Genomic DNA, 10,379 nt, shown 5'->3' on the forward strand with positions numbered 1-10,379 from the left:
ATTGTTTTCAAAGCTTAGGATTCCCTGATAAATGTACATCATACAAAGGAACTTGAAGAAAAGGGGAAAAAGAATTCATCGAAATCAATAACACATTCTCACTCTAAAAAAAAAAAAAAAACAAAAACCGACAGTTTTATGCGAAGATGTGGAATTTACTGAGAACAAATGAATGGCATTTAAAATTCTCTACAAATGGAACGTGTCTTTATACAATAATATCTACCTGCAGTTTGACAATTTGCAGACAATATCCATCCACGTCAAAACTGCTTGGTCAAAGCAAGTATTAGATACAGGCGCCTGCATTTTGTAAAATTTTGAATAAAGCATCTGGAAGAGGCTCAACCCATATTTGGGAAGATTCCTGAGAAGTTTGGTATTTTATCAATATGCTTTAGGGCACGTTCAGCAATCTGCCGTGTTCTATAGTCAGCATGCTGGAAGGCATCAACAAGTGCAGTGCTCACATTTGGGTCTCCAGAAACTTCATACGCAATTTCATCAGTCCGCAAGATTCTCTCAACTACCCAAACCCCCCTCCTCCTCAGGATCTCAGTTCTTTTTTCGAGTAACACGTCAAGAATAGGCTTGATACCCTGTGCGTCACACAAAACCATCACCCCTTGTTCAATATCAACACCATCCTCCAACAAAGTAGATAATGCCGCCAGTGCTGCCTCAACCACCTTCTCATTTGTGTGATCTAGAAGTGCTACCAATTTCTCCACAGCCTGTCCTTGCAAAAGACAAAAGGTGTCTTTTAGTGAACATGTTCCCCTGTGGACCTGACACAATCCAGTTATGACAGGCTGCTTACTGAAACATGTGAAGATTGAGGCACAAAAGCCAGGTGGTGGCAACTCAGGCAGTTTCGTCAAATTTTTGGATTCTAGAGATAAGTTTTCCAATGCTGTAGCAGAAACCATCTGTACTTTATCAAGTCCATTGCGCTGAAGTAGTTCAATGAACAGTGCTGCAAGATCATGCTCACGGCATAAAGCAATGGCATCAGGTTCATCGGCCAAGATAAATGTTACCCTCACAAGAACTGATACAAGCCCTTCCAGGAATGGTGTCACAAAACGGGCTCCACTAGTCTCTCCCCTTTGGATCCTAGACACTCTAGAGATAATTAACTGAAAGGCACCTTCATCTAGCATTTGCCGTGTCAAGCCCACATCTCTCTCTGGAAGTTCAGCTAGAAGGCCAACGGCTACTGCCTGCTCCTCAGTAATTCCTATATTTTCTGATATGATTTTTATTAGGCTGCCAAGCTGGCCAACTGTGCCACGTAATGCATCAGCTAATTCCTGACCCATATGTGGGGAGAGGTTCTGGAGAAGTTTAATGGAAGCCAGACGCAAATCCTTCTGAGAAGCCTCAACAAACTGAACCAAACTGATAATAGCACCAGAACTTTTGATGGCAGAAACCACATTCACGACAGTTGTGGGACAATTAGTGAGTCCAACAAGGACCTGCAGAAGTTTGCACTCAATTGCTGGACCTGTGTTGCTAATTAGATGAAGTAGCTTATGGACTATGTCTTCTGAAACTAGAGTCTGGTGGTCAGGTCCAACTATGATGGAGTCAAAGTCACAGCCTGAGCTAACAACACTGGCAAGAATTGTTGCAGAGACTTCTTTCAGTCGCATTGGGAGCTGATTGGACCCAACTGTGAAGAGATCCTTAACAAGAGGGGGAAGGATACCATCCTGTATCAACACCTCGGCACTTGCCTCATAAGATGAAATTTGATTGAGAGCTTTCAAAGCAGCTTCTCTTGCCTGCATATTACCACTTTTCATGATACTGATCAGAGATGAACCCACAGTTCTTGCCACTAGGACTTTAACATCATTATTTAAAGCCAGCTCGCCTAAAAATGCAGCCAAGGACAGTTTCGTTTCTGGTGGGCCTGCAGACATCCATTGTAGCAACATTAAAAAGAGGAAAATATGTCACACGATTAAAATAAATGAGCATTTAAATTTACAACCAGATTAACAGAAATTCAGCACATACTTCTACCACCAATGCATTGAGGATAACTTGAAGAAACAAATAAAAAACTTCCTGAACTACAGCTGTCACAAGCTGAAGGTCCATCAACCATGCAGATCTTAGATATATAGGACAAGATACCCCAAGAGTAAAATGCTACTATGAACAAGTTAATAACAACAACCGCAGAATATCATTTAGCAAGGACAAAAAAGAAACAGTGTATTTGATTCAATTCTTTCAGACCAGTTTTCCATTCACAAACTTTAGTTGTCTTTCAAATAGAAAACTTGTTTGGCTCACTGTTTCTGTAAAAAAATATCAAGAAAACTATTTCCAGATCACTGCTGCTTTGAAGAATTATTATATGTTGTTTTGTGTTCTGAAAAACCATTTTGAGTGATCAAATAAACATATGCTTCTCAAAAGTTTTCTTATTTCCAAAAGAACTTGATTTTAAACAAATGATGTATAAAAAGAGTAATACTACTCATCCCAAACACTTATCCTGAATCTCACATTCTGAATGATGCGTCACCATATGGGCATTGCCATAATATTGAATGCATCGTCACCTCATTTACATGCCAATGGTACATATGATAACACATCACTTGAGATATCAAATTCGAGATAAGTTTTGAGATGAGTAGTATTATTGATGTAAAAATACTAATCTTAGTGATCCGAACCATACAAACATATATGAAGTCTTAAAACAACAATAAAAACTCCTTGTTCTTATCTCACTCTGTTTCAGAGATATTTAAGCAAAGCTTAGACATGTTGAGGAGAAGAAAAGCACCTTCCAGGATTTGCGTTAGAAGAGGCTGCAGTCTCCCATTTTCAGCCATCTGTCGCACATTGTTTTCATACCTCTCCAGATTTTCCAGTGTTTTATCAGCCTTCTCCACAGTCAAGATATTTTCTGATTTACTGGATGTCATTCCAACCAATATAAGAATTGCTCCATTGACAGAACCGATTTTCTCACACAACACTTCAGATTTGGAAAGCTCATATAGTAAAGAGACAGCTTCTTCCCTCTCCTTGGAAAGCTCATGAGACAAGAACTTAACTATTGTTCGCACAGTATCCCCCTGGGCAAATATTTCCTGAAAGACATTAAAAAGGCATCAACAAGAGTCACTAATGCTTCCATAAGTGATATGTCATTTAAACTAAAACAATCCAGCAAATCTATGACAACCTTATTATCAGAATCTTCTTCAACTACAATTCGAAGTGTTTCTAGAGCTTTACACCGAACTTTACGGCTGCTGCTCTTCAACATGTCAATTATCATAGGTATTAGCTCAGAATTGTGCACAACATTCTTATTTGATCGGCTACTTTGACAGAAGTACTGCACATATTTCAGAGCCCGCATAATATCACTCTCTGAGCTGCCAAGAGTTAATGATCTTCGGGCCATGTCAAGTTGAGCAGCATCATTCCTAGCACTCCATTCTTCAATTGTGTTTCTTAAAGCTATACTGGGATTAAGTTCGGTGCTTCTTAATTCTCTTAGGGTCAAAGGGCAGACAAGCTTCCTTCCACTATCCCTGCATTCCTTAAACCACTTTTCAATTGCTTCACGGTCAAAAGTTTGCCCATTTTCTATGGTAACAGGATCACACATAACTTGCTTTGTTAAAGGGCAAACAAATGCATCATAAATAGGCTCTATGTGCATCCTCCCAAAATTGTAACTCTCATCTGACTGGCTACCAGAGTCGAAACTTCCATCCCAGCTTTCAGCCATTTGATCAAAATTATTCCTCACTGCTACTCTGCAGCAAAACAAAAATACATATAATACACCACTGTATCATGAATCTACCTCTATCATTTGTAAAGGATAATGACACCTAATGGGATAGTTCAGTTGAGTAAGAATTCAGAAAGAAAAAAGAGAAGAAGATACAGCAGCATGCCTAAAATATGTAAAATTGAAATGTTGAATGACATCAAAAAGAAAGTGCTGCATGACACAATCTATTTGATGGGCAACAAGATTAAAAACAAAAAAAACAAAAAAAAAAAAAAAATTATGCTCCGTTTTTTAACAGATTTTAACAGCGACCAAAGGTTTTCCTATTCAGAACTCATTTATGTTCATTCTCTAAGCCTTTTTAAACTATAACACAATCCATCAAACTTTATCGAAAATACTAATTTGAACTGAAAAACACCAAGATGTAAGTAGGGCGAGCCAACCACCCGGCAGATCTTTGAAACATAAGAAGAGAATTTAACTTTTGGACAGCCCCATATCAAATTCTAAGCTAAACCTTACGGAAATAAAGCAAAAATGAAGTCAAGAAAGTATATCCACATGAATTTGTAATATCAGTTAACCAGTCCTTAATTCCAATAACAACTAAACCAACCAATCACCAAAAATCAAGTTACAAAAAGAGAAAAGCAAAAGAAATTCTGAATTGATTAAATTAAGCAACACGATTGAACCCAAAAAAACGAAAGACATACTTTGGTTAAATGATGGCTGTGCAAAAGCCTAGAAGCTAAGAGTATTGGTGAGCTCCTACAGACAAGTGGGTTTTGATGAGAAGATGTTGCTCCACCATTTGATATCCGATTAAATTAACGGAAGAGCGAAACTTGAATTAGGGTTTCTTTTTTAGGGGTGGCTAATGTGAAAACGGGAAGAGAAGGAAAAAAAAGACTTTTGAAGTTGACGAAAAAGAACAGCAGCATACGAACAAAAATTGGTATGACAAAAGAGTGAACAAAGCCATTGCATACCAAAAGTTGACTCCACCAACAGAATAGTCTTTAGAGACCCCACCATGCTTCAACAAACAGCTGGTTCAACCAAGTATCTTAATTTATTAATTATTAATAAATTAAATATTTTAATTATAGAAGCCAGGACAGGACATACCACACCATTTGCTCTGAGTTTGAGATACAAGAACACAACACAACACCACAGCATAATAGTAAAACGCCGCGTTTGGCTATTTAATTGCGTGCTGGTGGACTGAGGCTCACGACTTGCCCAACTTGCTTGCTTGTAATTGTGTAGAAGAAAATTTGCCGGTAAAAAAACACGTTTTTACGTATGGTTTAGGATGGAGTTGAATGAATTCATCGTCTTCAACGATGGTGACTTGAAAATTTTGAATCCTCAGAACCACTTGAAATTCACGTTTATACCGTTGTACTTTCTGGTCAGAAGTCAGAACCCAGAGCCAGAGGCATTACTAAATACTAAAAGCTCATATTAAAGTCAAACTCAGTGCAAGTGGTTTCACAATTTATTACCAAAACTTAAAAGGGACAATTATGGTCTCGTGTTAGTTGAAGACATTGATGTTTCAGAGCTTGTTACTTTCTTTTTGGAAAAGTCTGAACCAGGTTGTACGAGGTCGGCAACATCATGTGTACGAGGATTTGTGCTCGAATTGAAGCAATATAAACTTTTCTTACAAGTCTTTTAGTAAATGAAAAGTTTCAATCAGTAGATGATAATTGAACTTGAACAAGGCATCATTTCTATCACCGTGATGAAGAAGAAGAAAGTTTCAAGGGGGCCCTTCTGCACTATCTCAGGTCTCCAATGAAGACACTGGCAACAAGACCATGGCACAATGAATCTAGTCATTCAACACCATGATTTTACTTTCTTTTTGGAAGAGCAAAAATTAAGCTAATCCAAGTGGAAGAATTCTGTAGGTCTTCATGAATGCCAAGCATAATTTACTCAGATCCTTCAAAGGCATTCTTCTGTACTCACATCAGCAAGAAATAAGCATGCTCTGCAATTCCATTCCACATCCAGGTATTCAGTGTATGGAAGGTTGACTTCAACAGCCGCCTTACAAATATCAATTAATCTCTTCTGCAAATACAATTTCAAAGATAGATTGCACTGCACCCAAAAAAAAGAAAAAAAAAAAAGTAGCAATCAGAAGGGTTATACCTTATGATGAGCAAAAATTACAACCCAAAATCTCCCTAACATGTTAATCAAATTTTGCTGGCATTTTCAAAATAAACAAAAAAACTAGCTAAAATACATAAAAAAAAATTAAAAAAAAAAAAGTAAAAGAGTCGGTTAGAGACTTAATAACTGGATACTGTAAACTGTTATTATGAACTCACACTATAACCCAGGATATGCCATTTAGCAGCAGCCATAATTTGCTTCCTATCAGAATCTAAAATTCTTCCATTTATGTTGCACATAGAGCTCCACAGTCTTATTCTATTTCCAAGTAGTTTACTTAATCAATTTAATTAATCATTATTATCAGATCATAATATTACATTCTACATGCATACATGCTAAACCTGAAATTTTTTGCTCTTACTCTCACTCTAATACTTCAACACCTAAAGCCTACCTTCCTCTTTGGGGATGTTTGGCTGATCAACTAAGAGTTGCTGGAGTGCACCTAGATCACTTGTACTGCAAGGTAGAGAAGTAGAGCCTGGAGTTAGCACAAAACATAGGAACTGACTTAATAAAGACACATCATCCAGATCAACCGCTCAAAGATAGCACTTCACACAATTGAAATCCTTATCAAGAAAGAGATAAAGTATTTTTATAAACATATGGAACAGGTACCTGGGTTTCAGGGCCAATTCTGAAAGCGCTGAAACCAATGATGATTTCAGAAGGTACCTACAAACACAGACAGCGAACATCCTTCAGAATCTAAAACTGATTTTGACACTGTCAAAATTTAATCTAGCAGAGATTACTTCCTTAAAGTTTAATAACGGGGAATTGGAAAAATCAAACTTTATCTCCCATGAGATAACTAAAAGAGAAAGTACCAATTGCAACTGCTAGGATGAATATACAAATAGAAGAATCGCATACTCTGAGTAATGCATGTCATGAAGAATCATAAGCCCATCTAAACAATCTGCAAGACACGGCTTTACACCAACTCTTTGCTGCAGTTGTTTCACTGTTAGCTGATTAGAACCCCCTTTAACTAGCTGTCTACCATCACGATATAACTTCTCAAAAGAAAAAACAACTCCTCGAAACTCCTCCCTGAACATATGTTTCCAAACTTAACATGTCAAAACAAATATTTCTTATAGAAACAATTAAAACAATTGAACTCAAACTTCAATTTACTTTCTCCTCCAGAGTTTCACTGGAACCAAACAGTTGATCAAATGAACCTAATAATATGTCTACAAACACAATATCACAATAGAGCCCTAATTTTAAGCAAACTGATCAAATGTACAAGAAAAGAAAGAGAATTACACAGTTTTTTTCATAGAAAGCAAAATAGTCTGCAAGGACTCCATTTGTTTCCGCAATACAGCAGCTTGAACACCAGCAACAGAATTCAAACTTGAGTAGTTTTTACAATCTTGAACAACCTAACAATCACAATTCCAGTAAGAGTTCAGAAGATGAATTGGTAAGTAAATAAAGTGAAATTAACAAATTAGGGTCTATATTGACCTGTAACCTCTCAATGATTGAAGAAGCATTTCTAAACTGAACAATTAAGCGAGATTGAAGGTCGTCCCATCGATTCATTTCTTCTTTAAGCCTTTTGAATTTCTGCTGATACTTCTTAACTATCCCCTCCATCAGATTCTAAGAACCCTAACATCCGACTCAGGAATCGCTCAGGAGTGATAAATGTTCAATAAGGACATTTTCGTCTTTACATTCCAACTTTTATATTTTTCAAGTTACCCCATCCAACATGCTATTTGACATTTGTTTTATGCCTATTTCTTCCCAAAATTCTGTGTACTGTACCAAGTTCTCTCTGATGGAGAAACAAGAAGATCCCGAACCAAGCACAGTTGAAAATGGAAGTGAAAAACAAGAAGAAGAAAAACAAGTAAAAGAAGAAACTCTGTTGCACTTTCTGGATTCTACGGATAGCTATCTGACGCTGATAGATTATTTATCTTCCACACTTCGCCAGGTAATAACAATAATAATAAGAATAAAAAAACTCCTTTTTTCACGGAATTGCTATTTCGAAATAGATCCAGTCTCTTTCTGGCTTAGTTTTACTTATGGGTTCCATTGCATCATACTTTGATTCATGGAAATCTGTTAAAAGTTTGTGAGAATCTGTGTACAGTGCCATTAATGCTAATCTTTGAATTTAGTGTTTTTGTTTTTGTCTGCTTTTATTTGTTATTCAGCAATGAACTCCTGATTTATGAATCTGTTAAAACTGTTTTCATTCTAGGGATGGTTGGAACTGGCAAGTGCTAGGCATGATATGGGAGCTTCACGAGTTAATACTGCTTTGTTAGACCTTAAAGTTCACTCTGCTTCTACATCAGTGCAAGTATCACAACAAGATGGTAATTTTCACTCTCTGTCTATGGTTTACTGCATAGCCAATTTTATCATTTTCACTCTTATGAGAAATTATTAAACTTATGTATAATCTGGTGTAGCTCACTCCATGTTTGCACAACATCGATTTCTTTTACGCAAATGGGCATCCTTCGATGATGGAGAATCTTTTTCTGGAGAAGAAAAATCTAGAGAGAACAAATTGCCGACAGAATCTGATAGTCAGCTCCGACATCGAAACAGTTCCCATTATTCTGGTATATTGACATTCTCCCAATAATTTGAGATGATGTATCCTTATCTTTTAATTTTTAGTTTTGGTAGTAGGATCTGAAAGATAACTGAATAAAAAAATATCCTTATCTTTTGCTGGTTCTGCTAAAGCAGGACATTGCTGTTGAAAGTTTTAAGATTTAACCATGTATAATTCTTAAATCTATATATTTGAAAATATCTGCAGACAAAGTTCTTGAATGATATCACTTTTGTTATGTTTAGGAGTTTTACTCTTATCTACTGTGACATCCCCTTCATGAACCTTTCGTCACATTATATTTTTGTTTATGTGAAGAGAAAACCTCAGAAAGGAATGGAAGTCCTCTTACTCTTGATGACCAGGTACCTTTCAATTTAACACGTTATGACTTTTGAACTTTTGTGAAAAGGATTCTTATGTTTAGTTGTATTAGATTTCATTTTAGTGTGCCAAGTCCGATACTGTATATCCATGCCAAAAGCTAGTTTCTGCCTCATTGTCCCTGTTTTTCGTTGCATAAGCAAATTATATCGAGAAGTAATGACATGAATGTTGATGGAATGAATATATCACTAAAAGTGGAAGGCTTTCTTGTGAACTACTCATCAGGTAATCTGTACTGGAGTCAATCCATAAATCTTGTCTGTTCTATTGTAGGTTCAAAAGCAGCGATCCAAATCATTGTCAGTGTTTGGAGTACTGGTTTCCCCTAGGCTTCGAGCCGCACAAATATCATTTGAAACAGGTAAATAACTTAGCAGAAGTACTAATGAAAATCTGCTGAATAGACTGATCAGCTTTTAGGTAATCTGTTTCTCTGCAGCATTGGAGATACTGGTAGAAATAGCAAATATGCGTTCGACAATGCTTGCCACATTTGATCAAGTCCACGAAGAATTGGAAGGCACTCAGAGGTGATAAAGAGTTGGTTCCTTTAGGTCTATATTACTTTGATTTCTAAAATCTTTAGTCAGTTTTCCTGTATACATCACCTAATAGTTTGTCAAATTTTATATTCTGATGACAGTTAACTACTTAAGGCAGTATTATCAGCTGGTTGAGCCCTGAAGATGTTTAAAATTAAAAAAAAATTAACATCCTTGTAGTAATCAAAACTTTAAAGCTCAAACATATAAAGGAGAGAGGGAAGTGGGTGAAGGTTGTCATCCTTAGCTGGTTGAGGTTTTGATATATATCACTCACAGCTTATCAAATATTTTTGTTTCAAAAAATGCATGGTGTTGCCGAAAAGGTTTGCAACTAAGGGACTTTTGTATTACATCCATGGGAATTAAGGAGCTCATTAAATCATTTTGTGATTAATAGCTGCGAAGAATTCTTGATTGGGACTTTCGTAGTGCAATTTTGTGTGAAAATTGTTTCTTTTCACCTCATCCCAGAGGCAAAATCATTCCTGTGTTGTTCAGTTCTCTAGTTGGATATGTTTGAAAATAATAAACGTTGAGCAATTGTCATCGTTTCTTCGTGAAATTATTTTGGTGGGTTTGTTCACTGTCATCCTGGGATGATTTCATTATCTCTTTATCAGAGACCGAAAAGCACCAAATTACAGATATGTAGCCTCCATGTAATGCAATTATCGCCTTTTCAATGATGTTGATATGAATTTTCATAGCAATTGAAATACCGATGGTAACTTTCATAGCTCCATACGAACGAAAAAAAAACAAGCGTAATATGAAGTACCAGGATCAAAAAGTGATAAAAGATGAAGATTGGAGATACATGTTTAATCGGAAAAACAAAAATGAATAATATATTTTTATA

The 10,379-nt window shown here is 36.4% G+C and overlaps 3 protein-coding genes across 4 annotated transcripts; 1 reads left to right on the forward strand and 2 right to left on the reverse strand.

Annotated features, from left to right (window-relative positions):
* Nucleotides 1–154: 154 nt before the first annotated feature.
* Nucleotides 155–4,701, reverse strand: LOC116128546 (U-box domain-containing protein 44). 2 transcript variants are annotated; one of them, XM_031414271.1, is made up of 4 exons: nt 4,501–4,701; nt 3,218–3,795; nt 2,813–3,122; nt 155–1,921 (listed from the first exon to the last, which is right to left on the reverse strand). In XM_031414271.1, exons 2-4 carry the CDS (start codon nt 3,770–3,772, stop codon nt 345–347), a joined length of 2,442 nt encoding a protein of 813 aa, XP_031270131.1. In that variant the 5' UTR covers nt 3,773–3,795; nt 4,501–4,701; the 3' UTR covers nt 155–344. The 2 variants fall into 2 exon arrangements, with proteins under 2 accessions (XP_031270131.1, XP_031270130.1); XM_031414270.1 differs by having other exon boundaries at nt 3,218–3,800.
* A 737-nt stretch (nt 4,702–5,438) lies between these two features.
* LOC116128446 (uncharacterized protein At5g43822) lies at nt 5,439–7,718 on the reverse strand. Its single transcript, XM_031414170.1, has 6 exons — nt 7,472–7,718; nt 7,268–7,386; nt 6,866–7,045; nt 6,608–6,664; nt 6,381–6,445; nt 5,439–5,905 (listed from the first exon to the last, which is right to left on the reverse strand). Exons 1-6 carry the CDS (start codon nt 7,601–7,603, stop codon nt 5,862–5,864), a joined length of 597 nt encoding a protein of 198 aa, XP_031270030.1. The 5' UTR covers nt 7,604–7,718; the 3' UTR covers nt 5,439–5,861.
* A 5-nt stretch (nt 7,719–7,723) lies between these two features.
* LOC116128445 lies at nt 7,724–9,862 on the forward strand. The gene is made up of 7 exons (XM_031414169.1): nt 7,724–7,949; nt 8,223–8,340; nt 8,437–8,592; nt 8,907–8,953; nt 9,249–9,336; nt 9,415–9,505; nt 9,619–9,862. Exons 1-7 carry the CDS (start codon nt 7,743–7,745, stop codon nt 9,620–9,622), a joined length of 711 nt encoding a protein of 236 aa, XP_031270029.1. The 5' UTR covers nt 7,724–7,742; the 3' UTR covers nt 9,623–9,862.
* The last annotated feature ends 517 nt before the right edge of the window (nt 9,863–10,379 follow it).

Source organism: Pistacia vera, unplaced genomic scaffold (assembly GCF_008641045.1).
Source record: "Pistacia vera cultivar Batoury unplaced genomic scaffold, PisVer_v2 Contig200, whole genome shotgun sequence".
In the NCBI taxonomy this organism is placed as follows: domain Eukaryota; kingdom Viridiplantae; phylum Streptophyta; class Magnoliopsida; order Sapindales; family Anacardiaceae; genus Pistacia; species Pistacia vera.

Bases quoted from the DNA above. Each gene is read 5' to 3' on its own strand.
- LOC116128445 (XM_031414169.1), top strand. From the start codon at position 7,743: ATGCCTATTTCTTCCCAAAATTCTGTGTACTGTACCAAGTTCTCTCTG. The intron at 8,341-8,436 runs GTAATTTTCACT...AATCTGGTGTAG, and splicing joins GCAAGTATCACAACAAGATG to CTCACTCCATGTTTGCACAA. The intron at 9,337-9,414 runs GTAAATAACTTA...GTTTCTCTGCAG, and splicing joins ACAAATATCATTTGAAACAG to CATTGGAGATACTGGTAGAA.
- LOC116128546 (XM_031414271.1), bottom strand. From the start codon at position 3,772: ATGGCTGAAAGCTGGGATGGAAGTTTCGACTCTGGTAGCCAGTCAGAT. The intron at 3,123-3,217 runs GTTGTCATAGAT...AATGTCTTTCAG, and splicing joins AAGAAGATTCTGATAATAAG to GAAATATTTGCCCAGGGGGA. The intron at 1,922-2,812 runs GTGCTTTTCTTC...GGATGTCTGCAG, and splicing joins TCTAACGCAAATCCTGGAAG to GCCCACCAGAAACGAAACTG.
- LOC116128446 (XM_031414170.1), bottom strand. From the start codon at position 7,603: ATGGAGGGGATAGTTAAGAAGTATCAGCAGAAATTCAAAAGGCTTAAA. The intron at 7,046-7,267 runs GTAATTCTCTTT...ACATATGTTCAG, and splicing joins CTTTCTATGAAAAAAACTGT to GGAGGAGTTTCGAGGAGTTG. The intron at 5,906-6,380 runs GTAGGCTTTAGG...TTTTGGGTGCAG, and splicing joins AAACATCCCCAAAGAGGAAG to TGCAATCTATCTTTGAAATT.